The sequence below is a fragment of the Vicia villosa genome, unplaced genomic scaffold (assembly GCF_029867415.1).
Source record: "Vicia villosa cultivar HV-30 ecotype Madison, WI unplaced genomic scaffold, Vvil1.0 ctg.002913F_1_1, whole genome shotgun sequence".
In the NCBI taxonomy this organism is placed as follows: domain Eukaryota; kingdom Viridiplantae; phylum Streptophyta; class Magnoliopsida; order Fabales; family Fabaceae; genus Vicia; species Vicia villosa.
The window spans coordinates 94747-117642 of record NW_026706065.1 but is presented as its reverse complement, the minus strand read 5'-3'; the positions used below and the strand labels follow the sequence as shown (position 1 = coordinate 117642).

The window sequence follows — 22896 nt, the reverse complement described above, 5'->3', positions numbered from 1 at the left end:
AAATGATTTAATTGGATACATGAGTGGTGATTGGTTGACAGTGTAAAACTATTTTACACTGTCAGTGCATCACCCTTTTTCTCTCTCTCTCTCTCTCTATATATATATATATATATATATATATATATATATATATATATATATATATATATATATATATATATATATATAGGACGACTCAAGTGAGAACACTTGATTATTATGAGAAATGAGAACCATTAAATTTTGATTAGTTCTCATTAATTATAAATATTTAAAAAAAATTAAAGGTGATAAGTGAAAGTTAGTTATCTTATTTTTAAATAAAAAATAACTTTTATCTCACACTTTTATTATTAATAATTTTTTAATTTTTTTTGCTTTTTAAAACCACTAATAAATAAAATCTTATTATTTTTACGTCTTTGTGAATTAATAAATAACGAACAGACAGACACGTAAAAACTAATATAAAATAATTGAAATTCTCTTTCAACCTCCTAATATCTCAGCGATCCTCTAAATTTTCAATTCTGGACTTTTTCGAAAGGGTCCATCCGGACACCTTTTTTCTGAATGGATCTTTCTACTCCCAAGATTATATACACACCCCACTCCTTCTCTTTCTACATTTTATCTTTCTCACACTGAAATCTGTAAAATACCATATACCAAAAAAATCACATTACGAATCGAAACAAATATTGAAGTTGCCTCCTTGTAGGACTATATATATTTCATTGCTAGTCTCGCCTCTATAAATCAGACATGTTAACTTATATAATAAATATTTGTTATATTTTGTTTTAAATCAATTTTATAATGGATTGGTCATGATGGAAGATATCCGCCTTTCATCAATAGAGGTGGGTGAGAGAAATGAAACAAGAAAGATAATTGAATTTTAGGTGTAAAGTTTAAATTATTTTGGGACCAAAAGTCATCACAAAAGAAAAGATTTTAGATTTGTTTAATAGATTTTATAAATTGTTTTTTTTCCAAAAAGAATAAAAAAAAATTTTATTAATCTTTCTTGAGTATTGTTTTTGACAATGAGCTTTTTATAAAATTGTATAATATTAATCTTTTTTATTTATTAATTGGTGATATTCTTGTTAGTATTTTTTTTTTGTTTAAATGATTAAATTTAAGTTATTTCTCTTGAACAAATACTAGTAAATCTATGTCATGCCAAGAGAAGGATTTCCTACATTACATTAGATGATATTTTGGAACTAAATTATAATTATTTTTAAACTATTTAAATAGTTTGAATTTATAACCATAACCATATTCTAATAAAAATTAGTTTTAAAAGTAGTTGTAAATTTGGTTATGATTATATAATCAGTTTTTTTTTTTAAAATTCAGTTTTAAAAATTATAAATTTTATAATTAAATAAAATATTTGAATTAATTTTAAATTTTGGATAATAATCGGATTATAACCGAATCCAAAATTTTTTAACCAGTTAATAACATTTAATTATATCCTGAATATATGGATGAATAACCAACCCATTAATAATTAAACCGGTTAATAACCATTTAATTATATCCGGATATTTAAAATGGATTTGGTTATGGATTTGAGCCTCATCATCGGTTATTTTGCATGGTTGGCTATTTTTAAAAACTTAATCGTAACCATTTTTAAATCATTTAGATGATTTTGATTTATAACCATAACCATATTTCAATAAAAGTTGGTTTTAAAATCGATTATAAATTTGGTTATGTTTATATAACTGGTTTTTTTTTTTAAAAAAAAAATCAATTTTAAAAATATTTTTTATTTTAAAAATTAAAATTTTTATAATTGAATAAAAATATTTAGATTAATTTTGGATTTTAAAAAATAATCGGATTATAACCGAATCCAAAAATAATTTAACCTGTTAATAACCATTTAATTATAGCTGAATTATATGAATGGATAACCAAAAGTCTTTTCAATATTGTTGGTAGTATTCGTCGAAAGAGTCTCTAAATCACTCCAAGCTAAAACGCGCAAACCTCATAAAATCAAAGCTAAAACCACCACCATGGAGGATTGAAGGGTGCCATAAATGGAGAAAGATGAAAACAACTATGACGTCGAAAAAATGCTCCCAAACCACAAAAAATTGAACCCTAAACCACACCAAACCTAAGTCAACCCCATTGATTTGAACAATGACGAAATAATGAAGAAAGTGAGGTTGTCGAAAAGGAAGGTATGAAAAAAACACGACCCTAACAGGGTTAAATGGCGGTGCAGAGGATTAATCTCATCGCACCATTTAGATTTAATGCTACGTCCGTTAGAAGAATGTTTGAATTTTGGGGGAGAAAGTGGTTGTGGGTGATGAATGTACAATGTTGTTGTGAGGTTAGTGGGTGAGAGGATAAAAATCAATTATAAATTAATGAAAAGAAATATAAACATAAAATACTTATAATATTAAAACGATAATGAGATTGATAGTCCACAAAATAGATTGTTTGTGTGCTCAAACACAATAATTGATTAAAAACATAAGATTTTTGTGAATGTTTGAGAAAATATGAGATAGAGTGTTGTTGAATAAATTTTAAAAATATGACCGCATATTTATCTGTATCAGAATAATTTTTCCGAAACAAAGGCATCCAAAACAATTTTTTCGGAGAAAGTCAATATAATTTTATTGAAGATCCTAAAAAAAAAAAAAAAAAAAAGAAAATGAATTTATAATTTCCCTTAAAATAAATTAATCATTAATTTTTGATGTGCTGCATTTCAGGCCCCCAACCCATACACATGCTCTACTAAGAAGTCTTCTACTCGTCACATTTTAGAATGGTGAAAAAACATTCTAAAGAATTTTAAAATATTCCTTTAAAATTCAGAAATGTATTTTGTAACTCACATTTTTTATATCAAATATATGCGTAAATAAGTCACACCTTTTTAAAAAAGAAAAAATAATTCAAAAATATATTTTCCGATAATTTCAAATGTATGAAAGTATACTTTCTTAACATACAAACTCTCTTCTTCACTTCACAGCTCTTCTTAGCTATCAATGTCAAAGGTACAGTTTGAATCAACTAATAGATTTAGAGATAAAAAAAAAATCAAATCACAAGTTAACAATTCCATGTTCAATCTATTATTTCCTTACTATTTTAGTCTCTAGATCATGGACAAGCTACACAATTAGACAAAGTGTTCTTTCATGATTATATCCATTGTATTCATTGTACAGCCTTTCCCCCTAAGCAATATCTCTATTAGCAATTAAAATGTTAAGCTGCACAGTTAGATCAAGAAACACTTCATTAGTAGTCAATTCAAAGAAACAGTTAAAAATAAAATGTTAATAGAGACTCTTAATAATCTTGGCATTACAGAAAGGCCAATTGAATATTACTACTATATGCATTAAATTCATTTCACAAAAGTTTATAATACACTGATTAAGTTAAGTGGGCGAAGTAAATATAACCCTACTTCCATTGGGTTTAGATCCTCTCCATTTTTTTCTCTCTCCATTTATTCCATTATTATACTTTTATGTGTAAACAACACGCATATCAAAGACATGTGACATATATTTAATGATTATTTAATTTTATACACCTAAAACTATAGTAATGAAATTTTCCATTTCTTTTAAGAAATGGAGAGGATCCATACCCGCTTCCATTATCAAAACAATTAATCATTAATTACCTACCCTTATTGATGGCTGCAGTTACCGTGCATAGATAAAAATTTATGCACCATGCATAGATTATTATGGACCCTTGGATCATTGAATCAAATTCTAGACATCAATTGTTATTACTCAATACTCACCACTCAATACTCAATACTCAATACTCAATACTGGATTAAAAACATGATCCAATGGCTTATATAGGCTTATGCATGGTGCATAAGTAAAATCCTTATGCATATTAGCCAAAGCCCTTATTGATTTTGTCTTTGTTATTTAAAAAATGGATTTTATAAAATCGCTTTTTTAAATATTACAAATTTTTTATATTTGTTTTTTTATAAATTAAAAGACTAATTTTAATATTCTATAACATAAACATATTTTATTGAAGATCAAAAACATGTAGTTGAAATTACAACTTTTCAATAAATTATATCTCAAAATTAATTTTTAAGAAAAACTATTTGAAATAGCATGAAAATGAAGTGATTTTTTAAATTTTGATATCCAATTTTTTTTATAAAATAATAAATATCTAAAATAACATTTTAAGAATAAATATTTAAATTAAAATTTTAGTAAAAGATTTTACGAATTTTTTCTAAATTTTTAAAAAAAAAAAAATTATACAAAATTATGTTATATTATAAAAAAGTATTTTAAATAAAAAAACTAAACTAACGGAACCTTAATCATATGTACATAATAAATTTTAAATGGAACATGTGATGTGTGATTGTTGATGATTAGGTGATGACCGACTAACTTGAAGGTTCAGATGAAAAGAAAAAAAGTGAAGAATAGAGTTTGTATTTTACGAAAGTACTTTTTTTCGAACTATTTTTTTATAAAATAAAAATATGACTTATCTATAAAATAAGAAAACACAAATACCGGGTTAATACTAATATGCCCTTTGGTTAGAAAATTCCACCTATTAATTTTAGGGTTAAAATGTGTCCAAATAATACTTTTGGTGACTAAATTCTGACTTTGGCTTGAATGTAACTATTAGTTTCTTCTGTTGCTCTCTCTATTGGTCAAGTTATGTACTATTTGTCCTTTTATTTGTGATCTAACTGAACCGGGTGAGGCAATGTCCTCCTCCAAATAGAATCTGTCCCCATTTACAGATTTTCCTTACTCCCAATGTTGCTTTCCAAACACAATCCAATATGCAATCTTTCGTTTTTCTCCCTCTTCCTCTGCCGTCACTCACCATTCTCTTTTTCTCCCTCTTCCTCTGCCGTCACTCACCATTCTCTCAACCTTTACCTTTCAAGCCCTTGCAAACCATTCAACACTTATTTGAAGATACAACTTCCTCCGCGACCGAAGCTGAAGCTGTAGCCATAGTTTAAACCCTAACTTGAGGCAAGAAAATGGCACGACCGTTGGAAAAAATCGGTGATGTTAACGATGAAAAGGAACTTTGGAAAGTTGCTGTTAAAATACATCACAAATGGAGTGTCATCTCTAACAACAAGGAACATTTTGAGATGGTTGTTTATGATTCTGAGGTTAGTTTCAAAATTTTTAAGAAAAGCCTTTTTTTTTTTTCGTTGAATCTGTTCGGGATTCTCTATATTTTCATACAGTATATTTTGTTTTGGAAGGTTAAGATTGGGTTGTTGGGAGGTGTTAATGACGAAGATTTTGTATTGATATTTTCTTTTTTCACACAGTGTTTCTTCCTTCAAATAGGTTTATATTTGGTTGTAGGGAGGTGTTAAAGAGTATATTTTTTTATTATTTATCGTTTATTTATCGTTGCCTGCAGTCTATATTTTATGTTTTATTTGATATTGATGGATTTTGTTTGTTTTGGTTTTGATAGGGAAGTGATATCCATGTTATCGTACCTCCTGTTACCAATACTTACAATGTCACCAAAGTGGCTATTAATGAAGACATGGAGACTATCAAACAATTTGCCAAAATGTACTCACTTGGTTTATTACAATATACTGCACTTGGTATCATCCTTCATAATTAACTCTGACTATGTTATTTTGATTTTCAGGCTTACACAGGATACTATAATGGCTGTCTCGGGCTTTCGCACTCAGCAGTCTCAGGGCAGGTCGCAAAACTCATACACTTCTCGCCAATCACCTACCCAAAAATTGTTATCTTATGTTGTTCTTCTTCCTCTTGAGCAAATAGTTAAACTCAAAGACGTAGTAATCTTTCATTTTTTTTTAGGCAAATATAGTCTAACTCTTATTATATTTGATTTTCTGTTAACCACCCTTTTGTAAACTCAGTCTACTTTTTGTGCTACGGTTGCTACCATTACAAAAATCTTTGCCTCAAAATATGGCTGGTACTACCAGGCATGCCATGAATGCCCAAATAAAGTCACCGGTGATAAACCTCCCTACAAGTGTGTAAAGGGACATGACACTGAAACTGCCATATTCAGGTATAAACGCCAGTTCTTTATTTTATCAACTCAAGAAAACACCAACTTTATCTGTGAAATGTGAGCTTACATTTTTAAGGGTACATACTTAGGTATAAAATAGAGGTGGGTGTTCTTCATGCTGGTACAAAATGCAAGTTTGTTTTGTGGGACAAGGAAAATGAGGAACTATTGGAGGTGTCGGCTGCTCATATGCGCAAAACAATGTTTCAGGTACCAACAAATGTATCACTAATGATTTTTAAAACATACTGGTTCAACACTGGATATAATAGCTCATGGTGTATATATTCATTTTTATGTAGGCTGGAATATTTGATCCCCTCGATTTCCCGCTGGCACTTGACAAGCTCCTGGATCAGGAACTTGCCTTCAAAGTCAAGTGGCAACCAGATTGGTCTAATTGCTCTGTCATCATGTTGGCGAAAGATAAACCTATAGTGGATCAACTAAAAGCTGAATGGGTGGATGCAACTGCAGTTAGTTCACAACAGCTTAACGCCCCTGTCAACCATGTAATATTTGTCTTACGCTGTGTCTAACATTTTCTTCTAACTTAGATGAATACATGTCGAGTTTTATTTCTGATATTCTTTTATTCATTTTTGTTTATAGGTCAAGGAGAGTGTTGATGAGGCTGTTCCTGTTGATGATTCCGACATTGTTACGGTGTAGTTTTGAGACCTATACAAATGCCACTTATTTACCGCCATCAAATTACTTCTTTCTCACTTCTTTTTAACTGCAGGATCCTGAAATTACTTCCAAATTGCACGGTGAACCGGTCACACCTACGGCAAAAAGACAGAACCCGGATCCATCCATTGAATCTACAAGTCATGCAACACACAGCGAAGGAGATTTGTCTTCGACTAAACTTAAGAAACCAACCAGGATCACTAGGAAATTAGTGAAGATTGAAAAATAGTTGATAATATTGTCATGACTGCTATTATTTTTGGGTCATTTTATGTAGGGATTCTATTTGGAAACTACCTTTTTTTGTTGTAATATCATAGAATTATTCGACTACTGTTCGATCAATCTAACGAACGTTACGGTATCATACTACTGTGAAATCAATATAACGTATGCTTTCGGTATTATACTACTGTCCCGCCTTTTTAACATCGTTACTCGACGGCAATATTTGGTTTTTTATTACATGAATGAAACAAATGTTGGTTTAAATGAGACAGCAGCATTTCTCTTTATATCATCACCACACTTTTTACCACGTTTATATATAGTATATGAATAATATGATAAACTACTACAATAGCCTCACATTTTGATACTTTTCTTCTGCCTAACAACAAACTGGATATTACGTCAATAAAAACTACATACTAACTTAATAAGGAGTGAGTCTTTAATGAGGAAACATATTTTAATGTTCTATTACAAAGACTTTTACTTTTTTATCAAGTAGTACAACATACTTATTTAAATAATCATTGATTAGACACTTACTTGAGTCAATTGGTTTGCTTTTGGCTTTTCTGTAAAGGTAGCCCCCCTTTCATGTCTCACTTCCATCGAGTTTTGCTTGGAACCTGCACAATGATTCTCTAAAATAAGAAAAAGTACTGCCTCCTACTGCCTATGATCTTGGCCTACTTATTTTTATCTTTTTTACTTCTTTTGTTTTCTTATGTAGAGGATATTCTAAATTGTTTTATATTATTATTCATATGTGCCCTATATGCCCTTATTTCAAATTTCAAATTTTCCCAGCTTTTTTCAAATTTACATCCTGTTTCCCTCTCTTTTTATTTTGATGAAGGAACAATTAGTTCCCTCCTTTGTTCAAATCATTGGTATGTAACATTTGTTCTGTTTTCAAATATAATCAAGGTCCATCCATTTGTTGGTTCGAACTACACTTCATACAATCAACTTCTTCATTTCAACTAAGTGACTTTCAATGGATGGCAACCCCTTTGATGCAAATGATTCCACTACAACTCTTGCAAGAAAAAGGAGGAGGATTTTGTTGTCAAAAAATAAACTCTCTAACCATGTCCATAACAAAGAAAACCACCCAACATCAACACCTACTGCTGAAACATTCGCTGCCTCTTCCAGGGACACTGCAACAAGATCTCCTCTCCAGCCTACTATCTCTAACGATTCCCACACACTACCATCTCAACACCATGTTACCTGTTTACAAAACAAAAAAAGATCAAGAATTGTTGCCGGCAATGGGGTGAATCTGTTCAGCCGTTTTAACAATGTGGAGACATCTCCAACGTTCCATTTAGGTGAATCATCAAACATCGGCAAACGGCAAAGATTCACCCAAAATCAACTACTAATTACAACCCCTGCTGCTCTTAACAATTCCCACACTTCTCCTAAAATCTCAAACCCACAATATTTATCTCCTCCTAATCCTAATGTAAGTAGAACAAATTATTCCTCCGATGATACCGATGGAGATTCTGAAAATTGCGACTCATTTGGACACAACTCTGATTCAGATGACTCCGTAGAACCTGATGATATTCATGATCAACACAACCAGTGTAAGTTGCTATTTAACTTCTATTGATATAGAGATCCGCCTAAATTGCTACACGTTTGAAATCAATACATATATTTTTTTTTCTGCAGCTTATTCTGACATTGGTGACCCTGTGTGGGAATGTATAATTTGCCATGCTTGTATGTGGTATGCAGAGCGCAAGAATATGAGAAAACATACTTCTGTTTCAAAATTCGAATTGTGTTGCAGGAACGGTAAAATTGTTTTACCCTACATGAAACAACCACCGTTACTGTTAGAAAAGCTACTTCATCACAAAACTGATCCTGAGAGCAAAAAATTTCAAGCCAATATACAAACATACAATGCAATGTTTTCGTTTACATCTCCGGGAATGAAATTTGACACCAAGATTCCCAAGGGAGGAGGTCCTCCAACAATGCGCCTACACGGTCAAACATGTCACCGGATAGGTAGTCTTATACCACCAAATGGTGCACTACCACAATATGCCCAATTGTACATTTACGACACTGACCACGAAATTACTAACAGAATGCGTTGTTTCAAGTAATGATGTTTCCTCTCCTAAATATACCTAAGTGTTTATACGATTACTTAAACAAATAACACTGTGTTTGCTATTATGTCTTTCAGGGACAATACATCTATTGAAACATCTATTGTAGCAAAGTTAAAGAGTATGTTAGATGAAGTTAATGTTCTTGCCAAAGCGTTTCGAATGGCACGTGATATGTTTAAGGCCAATCCATACGTCGAATTGCGGCTGAAACTTATCAGTGACAGACATGACGATGGTCGTGTGTATAATATGCCAACCGTTGCGGAAGTTGCTGCCCTTATTGTTGGAGATGTTGACACAGGTGAAATGAGAGACATTGTGGATCAATACCGGAGTGGTAAATTACAAAGAATAGATTAGTTCAATCCAAGTTATCTTTCATATCAATACCCATTGATTTTTTTCTACGGTGAAGATGGATACCGGAATAATATCCTTCACAAGTATCAAGATGAGACAACTGTTACAAGGAAGAATAGGCAATCTGTCAAGGATTGGCTGTGTTTTCGTCTCCAAGAACGCACAGATGAACCTAAATCACTATTGTACTCAAGGAAACTTTTCCAACAATTTTTGGTTGATGGTTACGCTATGATGGAATCAGAACGTCTCAATTGGTTGTGAAAAAATCAATCCAAGTTAAGGGTCGGAAAATACAATAATTTGCAACAAAGATGTCAGCAAGGAGACCAAAATCCAGGTAAAAGACAAGGTAAAGGTGTTGTTCTACCATCTTCTTTTGTGGGTAGCAAACGATACATGGATCAACTTTACTTCGACGGTATGACAATTTCAAGCAGATTAGGGTTCCCAGATTTGTTTATCACCTTCACATGCAACCCAAATTGGCCTGAGATTACACGGTTGCTGTCCCCGAAAAATTTAAAACCTCATGATAGGCCTGACATTGTTGCCAAAGTTTTCAACATCAAGTTTAAAGAGCTTATGGTTGATTTAACAAAAAAACTTATTCTTGGGAAAGTTTTGGCATGTAAGTTTTTAACCCCACTACAATTCTACTTCTTCACTATTCTTTAATATTCACATTTACCAATAATTTTAAATTTTTTTATGCAGTTATGTATACAATTGAGTTTCAAAAGCGAGGCTTACCCCATGCCCACATTTTGATCTTCTTGCACCCCCAAAGCAAGTATCCAACACCGTCCGACATTGATAACATCATTTGTGCCGAGATTCCTGATCCTACGCTTCATCCTGCTTTATACGCACTGGTAAAATCACATATGATACATGGACCGTGCGGTCTTTCGCGGCCTAATTCACGATGTATGAGAAATCAGCAATGTTCTAAATATTATCCAAAAAATTTCATCGAAGATACAGTTGTCAATGCTGAAGGTTATCCATTATATAGAAGAAGATCCAACACCCATGTAATTACAAAAAATAATATCAAGTTGGATAATAGAAATGTGGTCCCCTATAACACTCGGTTATTGTTGAAATATCAAGCACATATTAATATGGAATGGTGTAACCAATGCACTTCTATCAAGTATCTATTCAAATACATTCACAAAGGATATGACAGAATCGGTGCAAGTGTGGTAGCTTCTAAGTCAAACACCGGACTACAGCATGAATGTGTAGATGAGATCAAACAATATCTCGATTGTAGGTATGTTTCTCCGAGTGAAGCGTGTTGGCGAATATTTTCATACAAGGTTCATGGGAGGAAACCTGCTGTTGAGCGAATGTTTTTCCATCTCATTGGTGAAAAGGCTGTCTATTATAAAGATTGTGAACAAATGGAGCATGTCTTAGAGAGTGCAAGCGTAACAGAATCTATGTTCACGTCTTGGCTGGTAGCAAATGCAAGATATGAGGAAGCCCAGTCATTAACATACGGTGAATTTGTTACAAAGTTTGTTTATGTTAAGAGAAACAGATTGTGGAAGCCACGAAAAAGAGGGTTCACTATCGGACGTTTGGTGTGGGTTCCACCGACAACTGGGGAACTTTTCTATTTGCGGATGATGTTGACGGTGGATAAGGGACCAACTTGCTATGAAGATATCAGGAGGGTCGGTGAAACACAGTATGACACCTTTCGAGAAGCATGCTTTGCAATGGGATTCTTAGATGACGATCGAGAATACATATGTGCGTTAAAGGAGGCAAGTGCTTGGGGGACAGGTCATTATCTTAGAAAGCTGTTTGTTGTTATGCTCCTATTAGGTGCCGTAAACCGTCCTTCCCATGTATGGAAAGAATCATGGATTATATTGTCCGATGGTCTCATGCATGAGCAAAAACTAATTGCCAACAATCCAGATACACTAACTTTAACATCCCATGCTATTTATATTCTTAACTACCACGTAATACAATAACAATTTTACGCATAATGTAACATATTTTTGTGATCTTACTACAACGGCGCCTTTTTCACACAGACCACAGATTTGACATTACCGGATGACGCAATCCAGCAGCTGACATTGATAGAGATCGAAAAAATGCTGCAACTGAACCATCGTACCCTACATGACTTCAAGCCCATTCCTTATCCGAATGACTATGTTATTCAACAACTGGGAAACCAGCTTATATACGATGAAAGACAGTACAATATCCAGGACATGAAGGCGGAGTTTGATAACCTATTCAAATCTCTCACTGGTAATGAAATCTAAGATTAACATATTTCTTATTACTAATTTACATGGTTATATAAACAAATGTCAACAAGTATCATTTACACATGTATTTCTTTTTATACTGTTTGTTATTATGGTGTTAACAAGATGAACAGAGGAAGATTTACGACCAAATCATGGATGCCGTTAACAAACAAAAAGGTGGTGTCTTCTTCCTGCACGGTTATGGCGGAACCGGTAAGACATATATGTGGAGAACACTTGCAAGTGCATTGAGATCTAAGCATGAGATTTGTCTTACTGTTGCAACAAGTGGGATAGCATCTCTTTTGTTGCCAGGGGGTCGTACAGCTCATTCAAAGTTCAAGTTGCCAGTTCCATGTCTTGAGAACTCAACTTGCAAAATTAATTTCAATGACCCTAGCGCTGGTCTTCTAAGGGAGGCAAAGCTAATTATATGGGACGAGGCACCAATGGCACACAAATATTGTTTTGAAACGCTGGACAGGACTTTGAAGGATGTCATGAGTAATTATAGTCACTCCGAAACTATTTTCGGAGGGAAGGTTGTGATTTTTGGTGGGGATTTTCGTCAGATATTACCCGTTGTACCCGGAGGAAGCCGTTCTGACATTGTCCATTCAACAATTAACGCTTCTTACATTTGGCATTATGTTAATGTCTTGAATTTGACAAAAAATATGCGTCTATCCTCCGGACCAACTGAAGAAGATAAAAAGGAAATTGCGGATTTTTCAGATTGGCTTTTAAAGATAGGAGAGGGAAGAATTTCAGAACCTAACGACGGTTATGCTAACATTGACATACCGCCCGAGTTGTTAATTACAGACTTTGATGACCCTATTCTAGCCATCGTGGAGAGTACATATCCTGATTTCTTAAATTGTTACCAATCGTGTGATTATCTAAAAAATAGGGCCATTCTTGCTTCAACTTTGGACATTGTTGACAATATCAATGACCATATCCTTGCGATGATTCCAGGTAAAATTTTGCATTTATTATAGGCCTATTCTTGCATCCACTTAAGATTGTTATATCTTTTCTAATGGATAATTTTATAGGGGAAATAAGAAATTACTACAGCTCTAACTCAGTTGATCGATCAAAAATCCATGACAGCAACATTCTTCAGGTGCTTAGCCCAAAATTCCTCAGCTCTTTAAGAACTTCCGGCCTACCCAACCATCACTTAAAGTTAAAGGTTGGAACACCAATCATGCTTATGCGAAACATTGATCAATCCCAAGGTCTATGTAATGGGACAAGGCTTATAGTAACTAATATGGCTGCTCATGTGCTTGAGGCCAAATTGATGGGTGATAACAATAATGGGAAGGTTATATATATCCCGCGAATGGATATGTCCCCGTCTCAATCTCCTTGGCCATTCAAGTTATCGAGACGTCAATTTCCGGTTATTGTAGCCTACGCCATGACCATTAACAAATCACAAGGCCAATCGTTGGATTGGGTTGGACTCTATATACCTCGGGATGTTTTCACGCATGGACAGATTTATGTTGCCGTTTCACGAGTTACAACCAAAAAAGGCATCAAGATATTGATACACGATGATAAAAACATCCCAAAGCTTTCAACATGTAATGTTGTATATAAGGAAGTTTTTAACAACATTTAGACGGTACGTATATATCTTTTTAATAACATTTTCTATACTATACATACTGTCGTTTATGTATACTATAAAATACCATATTATGCATTCTAAGCAAACCTACCTACCTGTGCAGATCATCCAAAAGACGGAGGATCCCAACATTTTTGTTCAAAAAATCTTAACCGTTATAGTCTACATGTAGCAACTTCATTGCCAACTTTAATTTTTATTTTGAATCTATGTTTGTTTTGCTCTTCATTTGCAGTAAATATCTCAATTAGATAAAAGAAAGATAAACCTACAAACACCTACCAAAACTTTCAACCGCAACATAAAGTATTATTTTTACCTCTATAACTACAATCAATTTCCAATTATAATCACTAACCAAGCCATTATAATCAAAACAATCTAACTGTTTTACCTGAGACTACACTATCAATTCGAATGCTTCTCGCCAGAGCAAGGCTTGAAACTTCATCTACTGTTTTCTTCCGCTTGGTTGTACATTCCGTTTTTTTCTTTATCATAAGGTTTCAATAATGCATCCTTTGTTTCTTTCCAATCTTACTTTCACGTGGGACTCGGACTTTGGCAGCACATGGTCACATCCTGTTGGAATTTATTCTGCCAGCAAGTTTTTTATTATATTTACAACAACTTCTATGCAAAATAGGCCCACAACATATCACATGCTAATGGAATATATTCTTTTCTCTTACCATCACCGCATATCCTGTCCAACCTGTTTTCCCATGCAATGCAATGTACTATATTTTTCATTATTAGGGCCCCATGCAATATGTATCCCTCCTATTAAAAATGGAATCCTATGCACAATATTGTACAATATTTGGGGGGACTATTCAACTATGGTATCCTATGCATTTTCCTTTAAATATGATTCCTCAAGTTAGGAAGATAAATCACAGATATTTAAGTTGAGTTTTCTACCCCAACTATAACTACCACCAATTCCATATGGCTTTGATAGGAAAACTTTGTCACAGTGAATTGGAATACTCCTTCACAATAGCAAAGTTATCTGAACAGGTTACAACTTTTGTTTATTGTTTTTTTTTCCATTCTTTTATAACTTCCTAACACACCTACTTAAATAACTTCTATATGATTTGGCAGAAATTTCCGGAAATTGATCCCACATTTATATGTCGTTTTAGCAACAACATAACAAAAACATGGACCATCCTAAACAACCAAGGTGTGCATCACGTCCTCATCTATAACAAAGATGAAGTTCATCCACTTATAATTAGTGGATGGAAGGACGTTGAAGAATTTTATAATTGCCCCTCTAATGTTGTTCTTGAGGTGGGTTACTATATGGATGACAATTTTAGCATCCTCAATGTTATACCCCAAAATTTGCCCGCATCTTTTTTCAAGAAAACTCCAATCTAAAAATTAAGAGTCTCATATAATCATGGATTTTTATTTCAATAAATATCCTGACATGTGAAATACTTAGTTTTTAGAATTTTTCTTATACAGTATTTTGGCTTGCAGTTGAATTTATTCTTACGCAAACGCCAAATACTGTTTATTACTTCACACATGCTATTTATTTATTTACAGATAAATAGTACTGACACAATTGGTACAGAGTTAAATCTTTTGCACGCGCAGAATCAGGAAACTCAGACTGTACTGGTAACAAGTAGATTATTATTATCTTTTGTTTCCCATTAATTTTTGTACTATATTCCATTATTTTCAAAATCTTTTCAAATCTCTTTTTCAAAAAATCAAATCCTAACTTTATTCTATACATCTCTCTTTCTCCCAACACTATCATACACTTTCTTTCAAATCTTACTTCCACTCAAATTTTCCTTTTGTACGGAATCACTTCATTCCCCAACGTCTCTATCCTTCTTTCCATTCTATAAATACCTCTCATTTTTCCATAAAAATCTCACATCAAATTCTAACTCATCTCTCAAATTTCTACTTCATATCCATCCTTTCTTCTTCCCCGATAAAATGGCGAAGTGGTGGGAAACGTGTTTTCTTATGGTCATCACCATTGCTACGGTAATCATGTCTTTTTTCTGTCTACATAGCCCGGAACACTGTGGACCTGGGATGCTTGCACTCCCAATCATCTACATGTTATTATTTGTAGCATGGGTTATTAATCGTCATTCTTAAAATTTGCCGTATTTCTTATTTCTTAAATGTACCGTTTATTCGTCGTACTGTTCAATATAGTATGTAATATTTGTACTGTCAGTATTAAATGTTGTACTATTTGTCATAATGTTGCTTAATTATTCAGATAATATTTTGTGTGTTTTCTGCCAGTCAAATATTCATTTTTCTGTGCATTAAATGATTTTCAGGGTTATTGTCGGTAATTTTGCTCGCGTACAGTAAATATTAGTTATTTATTATATCTGTGTTTTTAACAAGTCATGTAAATAAACTTTAATTTTTCACATAAAACAAAAAACAACAAAAAGAAAATTAACTTTGACTGTTGATTTTTCACTCTAACTGCTACATTAATACCTGAACAGTCAGTTGACAGTCAAACTGCTGGCAGTACAATTCTCAGTGTTTTGTACCATCAATCAAATCAATCTTTTACAATTCAAAATTCCAAGATTTTTGTCCTAGAAGTCTTCTGAATATCACATGATTAGCAGAGACTCAACACTGCACAAAAATCAGGTACGCTTAACTATCTCCTACACAAACAATCCCTGACTAGGGTTTTCTTGTTTTTACAGGAGAAACAAGTTTTTGAGACCTCAAATGGATTTCATGGACATCCATATATCTCAAAGTACCATCACACAAATTTTCAGACTTCAATTCTCTCAGACGCACCGTCAGCAGCTCAAACAGTCAACAGACGACCCGTTTGACCAAAAAAGTCAACAGACAGTAAAAAATGAAATTTTTTGTCAACATCCATATTTTGTCAAAAGATTCATCATTTGATCATTGGATGATCTAAATTCATCAAGGAAAGATCAAAAATCAACAAAACCCTAAGATTCAAAATTAGGGTTTTCTCCTAAAAAGTCAACTGAACTTTGACTGGCCATAACTCTCTCATCCTTCATCCAAAAAATTCAAACCAAAGCTCATTTTGAAGGAAATTCAGTTATCTTTCAAATGCAATTGATCCCATGGTCATTACATTCACCAGTTGAAAAATATGAACAAAGACATTACAGGTCATTTTCAAAGTCAACAAAAAGACACTTTTTTCAAAAGGACACACAAGGAGCATCAAAAATCATTTTGACATGAGACCAAAGACATTGGTTAGAGGACTCTTTGAGGTTTCCAAAAAGTGCAAGATCTCCTTCATATGACAAAAATTTAGGGATTTACACCTTGTTGAAGTTGGCTAAATTTTGGGAAAATGCATAAAACCAACATTGCTCAAAGATGTATTTTTTCCAAATGGGGCCAAGTTTTCATGGTTCAAACATGTTTGCCATGATATTATGGGCCTCCCACGACCAAGACAAAACCCACACCATTTTTATCCATTTTTGGCTTAATTTTATCTTATTTTAAGATTAAATGAAAAAAGAAAATGGAAGGATAATGGATAGCTTAGTTTCTAAGCATGAGTCATCCAAGAATCTTCAATTTTCTGCAGAAGATTGAGGTACAAGGCAAGAGCATTGAAGAGAAGCAAGACTTGGTCAACAATTCAAAGGTTTTAATATATAAAAAATCAAGAATTCAACAAAGGCAACTAAAGGCTTCTTGGCTTCAATTCTAAGCACAACATAGCCTATATAAAGGCTATAACACTTCACAAATAAGGGAGCACGAAATTAGAGCCAAACTTCTGCTTGTAACACACTTGTAATCACTTAATTTTTTCAAAGAAACTTGAAATTCGAATTTTAAGTTTAAGTCATTTTCAATACAAACTAAGCATTCAAACATCTTCCTCAAGCATCACTGAACATATTCCAATCATTTCCAAGTCTTGAAACTCACTGAACCAAGTACTACAGGTCACGATTGGTTCGAACTAGAATCAACTTGTATCTCGTAATCCACGCATGCTTAGCAAGATGTAGACATATATTTGAACTTAGTTTGATGTGTAGATCATTTCTGGAAGTTTAATTGAGTTTTGGATGCTTGTACACGAATCTACCATTTTAGGGTTTTCTAGTTCAAATTTAGGGTTTTTAGTTAGAGCCAAAATTAGAACAAATTAAGGGCATGGTTGAATTCAGTGGAACAAGACGAATTGAATAGACCTATCGCGCCTAATTTCTATGCACGTTTACCCCTGTTCGCTATTTTTGCAGATTTAGGGTTCATCAATTACAGCGCTTTTGCATAAAAGCGCTGTTAAAAGTGGTGTCTGGAGGTTGAAGACGAAGACGTGTCCTCACCCCATTGGTTCACACGCGCGCGCTTTTTTAAATTTAATTTTTCTAATCCAGTGTGCTGCAGGTATATCACGTGTCACACGCCTTCAGGCCTTCCACCATCTGATTTCATTAATCTCCTCATCCAACGCTCTAGCCTTGCCACTCCATGCTATAGACTCTATAACCCACCACATCTGATCACTGCTTATTTATTTTTCTATTTTTTTTCTTGCAAAATTAATTAAAAATAGTTTCAAAAATCCAAAAAATACCCAAAAAAATATTTTTAAGTTTCTAAAATAATATTTTATTTTCTAACATAAAAATATTTTATTTTTCTTCATAATTTCAATATTTTGCATAATTAATTAGTTTATATTTATATATTTGCTTTTTAATTATTTTAACCAATCAAAAAATCATAAAAAATTTGTTCTTCATATTAAATATTGTTTATATATTATAAGCTAATTTTGTACATATTTTGAATAATTTTCTCTTTAAGTTTTAATTATTTGTGTAATTATTTGCATAATTATGTGTTATTTAACTTACTAAATTTCAAATCAATTTCAAAAATTCAAAAAAAAGTAGTTTTGTTTTAAAATTAATTAGCAAACATTTTGAACATATTTTGAACTTAATTTTTAGGTTTAAATCTTATTTCCACCTTTTCCTCATTTTAATTAAATTAATCATGCATTAATCATAATTAAAATAAATCATAAAAAATCCAAAAACATTTCTTTATTTTCTTGCTATTTAAATTCCTAGATAAATGTATAGGTTGTCAAATCTATGTAAATAAGCGTAGTTTACATTTCATGCAAATCGATGTAATAGCGTAGATTTACTTTCCGCATTTTACATTTCCGCATTTTAAATTCCAGCACATATAAACTGCGTGTATGTCAAAGATAAAATTGAACCGTTAGATCACTAACTCCAAAAGATAAAATATCTGAATTCAAACACAATCACACTTGCACCTCCTAAGGTAATCCCTTCTCATTCTTTTCAAAATCAAAGTCAAAATTCTACTGTTTCGAGTACAAAATCGAACCTTTTTGTTTGTATCCGGTGAAAGGATAGATTTTTAAAGGAAATAGGATAAAGACCTTACAACTCAGGGTAGACCTCCTAATTTGCTTGCTCAAATCAAAACAAACAAAATTCTCATACACTGTTGTTTTTCAAAATAAAACTTTCCAAAAAGACAATACTTTGTATATATCCAAACAAGGATCATTACGAAGTTAACGTTCTTTTTTTCAAAAAAAAACATCTTTTGAAAGATAAAAAACACTTTGTATACATCCGCACAAGGATCATTACAAATTCAATTTACAAAGGTATTTGAAACCACATATGAGCATTTTAAAGCAATTGAAAAGTGATCGAAAAAAAGTGAGCTAAGCAAACTAAAGAGCCCATGGATAACCATGGATACAAAGGGTGCTAACACCTTCCCTTTGTATAACCTATCCCCTTACCCATAATTTCTTAAAGGTCTTTTTTCTGTTTCTTTTATAAACCTTTCCTTAATTGGATAAAATAAAAGGTCGGTGGCGACTCTCTGAATTTTCAAAAATGCGAAAGCAGAAACAATAAAAAGAGTCAGTTCACGTATCTCTCCGCGAGAGGTATGGCCGAAAACGGAGGTCCACAGAACTGGCGACTCTGCTGGGGAATTACTTTCAAAAAACAAAATGTTTTCAAAAGGGGTTACCTTAAGAGAATAGATCACTTCGATGTTTTCAATTGTTTGACTTGATTGCTCTATTTTTCAAAGGTTTGTTTGGGTATTTTGCTTGTGTGAAAGATTCTAACCCGAATCTCGAGATACCTTAAGTATATGACAATAGACCAAGGAAACTGTACGGCATGTACCGATACGGTTGATCTGGTAGTCATCGTTAGTGCGATACTTTGGTTTATACTGATGTCCCTTGAAAACGATCAAGGAGTATATTAGGCTTCCGAAATGTCATTAAACACTAATTTGTCTTAGAACCTTTTTAGTTGAACTTGACTTATGACCTATTAAGTGGCTAGCTTTGAAATTGATCGAAGTTAGTTATCCTCGAGGAATATTTTGATCGGCCGCTCGAGCGCCGTATTGAGATGTTACCTCCAAGGATCATAGAACCCGAATACTATTCTAGGACAGGTTTTAACCAACTCAACTTCAGTGGGGAGGGTATCACCTATCAGCTCCATGCAGGCCTTTAAGCCTAAGGCTATTGTTTGATTTGTTTTTGTGTGCCACATGTTTGACATCATAAGCATCATAAGCATATCATTTTCTCACTAAGCACTTCAAGGATCAAAGAGTTTACCTTTGTTTATTTACAGGTAATGGCTCCCGCCACCAGAGATTACATCCGAATCAACATCTCAACGGTACCATCTGAACTAAAAGACTTAGTATCAGAATTCCCCAGGAATGTTCAATTTACCGAAAGGCATGGTCACCTACTCCATTTGGTTACCTCAAAATTTGAAGAAGACATGATACGGGTCCTGTTCCAGTTCTTTGACCCTGAACATCATTGCTTTACCATTCCTGATTACCAGTTGGTACCCACTTTGGAAGAATTCTCTGAACTAATTGGATTACCGGTTCGAAATCAATTACCTTTCACTGGTTTGGAAAGGATTCCAAAACCTGAAGTCATTGCTGCTGCTTTACATTTGCAAAAATCAGAAATCGAGTCCAATTGGGAAGCAAAGAGTGGAGTTAAGGGTTTGCTTGCTAAGTTCTTAATGGAAAAGGCTCGATTACTAATAGAAAACAAAAGTTATCCAGCTTTTGAGGAGGTTGTGGCCCTTTTGATCTATGGGTTGGTTTTATTCCCTAATCCCGACCAGTTCATAAGTGTACACATCATCAACCTTTTCCTAACCCGTAACCCGGTACCAACATTGCTGGGAGAAATTCTACATTCTCTACACACTCGTACCATGAAGAAACGAGGAACTCTTATGTGCTGTATACCACTACTGGCTAGGTGGTTTACATTTCATCTTCCCCGATCAGTGTTGAGGAATGAACAAAGAATGCAATGGTCTCGCAGGATTATGTCTTTGTCTCATTCAGATATCCGGTGGAACAATTTCTTTCAAAGAGACATTACTATCATTGATCATTGTGGAGAGTACCCTAATGTGCCACTCCTTGGCATCAAAGGGGGCATCACTTACAATCCCTCTTTGGCTCTACGCCAATTCGGATATGCAAGGAGCAACGGTCCTCATGACATGATTATCCGTGGCATTGTGTTTGATTACGAGAATGATTCTCATAGACACCGACGAAGGTTCATACATGCATGGGGCAGTGTCTATAGAATAGAAAGCAAAACTTTGGGGCAATGGAATTCTATCCCTATGGAACCTTACCTCAGATGGGTCCGTACTCATGCTCAGAAACTCATCATGCCATATCCCGCCATTCTACCTGTGACTATTGAGCCAGAGGTCGAAGGAGACGAACCCCACGTTATTCTACACCCGGATATGCCAACTGACCTAGAAGAGTTGCAAAAATCTTGGGTTCAACTAAAAGAGGAAAGAGACACCTTCAAAGCACACTGTCAAGACTATGAGAGAAGGATATTGGAGCTCACCGGACAGCTGCAAGAAGAACAGCGGATCAACACATTCCTGGGGGCAAAGAGAAAGCGTCCATGGGAGACCTGAGGGATCATTCATTTCCTTTATTTCTGTTTTGTAAGCCCAAATGAGGCAAAGAAAAAAAAAGCAAAAAAAAAAAGAAATAAATTGTTTAACTAATGTTTGTTTCTTCTTTGTTTTAACAAATCTAAACTCTAAGATCCTTGAAAACATTGCACATACATTGCATTCATATACATTGCATTCACATACATTGCATTCATATATATTGCATTCATATACATTGCATATACATTGCATCCATTCATACACATTGCATAACAGGTTCACATGACGGATTTCTCATCTTCTCGCTGTTTATTTCAGTCAGAAGAGATGGAATCTGAAATGAGCATCAAGAATCTCGAAGCACAGAATGCCCAAGTTCAAGTGGCAATTCTAGAACTGGCAAAGGGGCAACAAGAACTGAAAGCCCTGATGATCAAGAAGAAAAAGAAGCCCAAAGGATCTGTAGGCTTGAGTCACCTGAAAAGGAAGATCAAAATCCCAGTCAAAAAGTTCAAAAAGCCACCGATCCCTGAAACAGTCGGTGATGATGAACAAGGAGACAATCACAGCAACCAGGGTTCTGCTAAACCCTCTCTCTCTTCCAATGAAGAAGATGATCATTCTGGGGACGAACCGGATGATGACAAGTTCCAACAGCTGGAAGAACATATGAAAGCTATGGAGATACAAAAAATACCTGGCTTAGATTTCAATGATCTGGGACTCATCTCGGATGTTGTTATCCCTCCAAAATTCAAAGTTCCTGTCTTTGCAAAATATGATGGAGTTTCTTGCCCAAAGCTACATCTGAGATCCTATGTAAGGAAGATACAACCTCATACAACAGATAACAAATTGTGGATTCACTTCTTCCAAGAAAGTCTGTCGGGTACACAACTCGAGTGGTACTACCAGCTGGAAAATACCAAGGTTCATACTTGGGAACAATTAGCTGCTGCTTTTTACAAACAGTACCAATACAATGCTGATCTTGCACCAACCCGTACTCAACTAAGGGGCATGTCCATGGCACCAAAAGAAAGTTTCAAAGGATATGCGCAAAAGTGGAGAGATATGGCTGGAAGGGTTCAACCACCCTTATCTGATCGCGAGCTAGTCGACATGTTCATGGGCACTTTAACTGGCCCTTTCTATAGTCATTTGCTGGGAAGCTCATCATCAGGTTTCACTGACCTGATATTGACCAGAGAACGTGTCGAAAGTGGCATTCAAAATGGAAAAATTCAAATAGGCTCCTCCTCTGGTACTACAAAAAGGCCCATCAGCGGGAGAAATGAGGTCAATACAATGCAAATTCAGAAAGGTCGCAAAAATGAGCAGCATCAATCTGTAGGGGCAGTTCTGATCTCCGCATCTGCGCCTCAAAAAGATCAACAGCCAAAATA

General features: G+C 34.0%; 2 protein-coding genes across 2 annotated transcripts; both read left to right on the top strand.

Moving 5' to 3' along the window:
• The first annotated feature begins 8017 nt into the window (after nt 1–8017).
• On the top strand, nt 8018–9524 carry LOC131640048 (uncharacterized). Its single transcript, XM_058910461.1, has 4 exons — nt 8018–8621; nt 8710–8767; nt 8831–9151; nt 9239–9524. Exons 1-4 carry the CDS (start codon nt 8018–8020, stop codon nt 9522–9524), a joined length of 1269 nt encoding a protein of 422 aa, XP_058766444.1.
• A 399-nt stretch (nt 9525–9923) lies between these two features.
• On the top strand, nt 9924–13451 carry LOC131640047 (uncharacterized). The gene is made up of 5 exons (XM_058910460.1): nt 9924–10155; nt 10242–11509; nt 11585–11810; nt 11936–12793; nt 12874–13451. The coding sequence occupies exons 1-5, from the start codon at nt 9924–9926 to the stop codon at nt 13449–13451; spliced, it is 3162 nt and encodes a 1053-aa protein (XP_058766443.1).
• Nucleotides 13452–22896: the final 9445 nt, after the last annotated feature.

Bases quoted from the DNA above. Each gene is read 5' to 3' on its own strand.
- LOC131640048 (XM_058910461.1), top strand. From the start codon at position 8,018: ATGGATGGCAACCCCTTTGATGCAAATGATTCCACTACAACTCTTGCA. The intron at 8,622-8,709 runs GTAAGTTGCTAT...TTTTTTCTGCAG, and splicing joins TCATGATCAACACAACCAGT to CTTATTCTGACATTGGTGAC. The intron at 9,152-9,238 runs GTAATGATGTTT...TATGTCTTTCAG, and splicing joins AACAGAATGCGTTGTTTCAA to GGACAATACATCTATTGAAA.
- LOC131640047 (XM_058910460.1), top strand. From the start codon at position 9,924: ATGGATCAACTTTACTTCGACGGTATGACAATTTCAAGCAGATTAGGG. The intron at 10,156-10,241 runs GTAAGTTTTTAA...TTTTTTATGCAG, and splicing joins TCTTGGGAAAGTTTTGGCAT to TTATGTATACAATTGAGTTT. The intron at 11,510-11,584 runs GTAATACAATAA...TTTTTCACACAG, and splicing joins TTTATATTCTTAACTACCAC to ACCACAGATTTGACATTACC.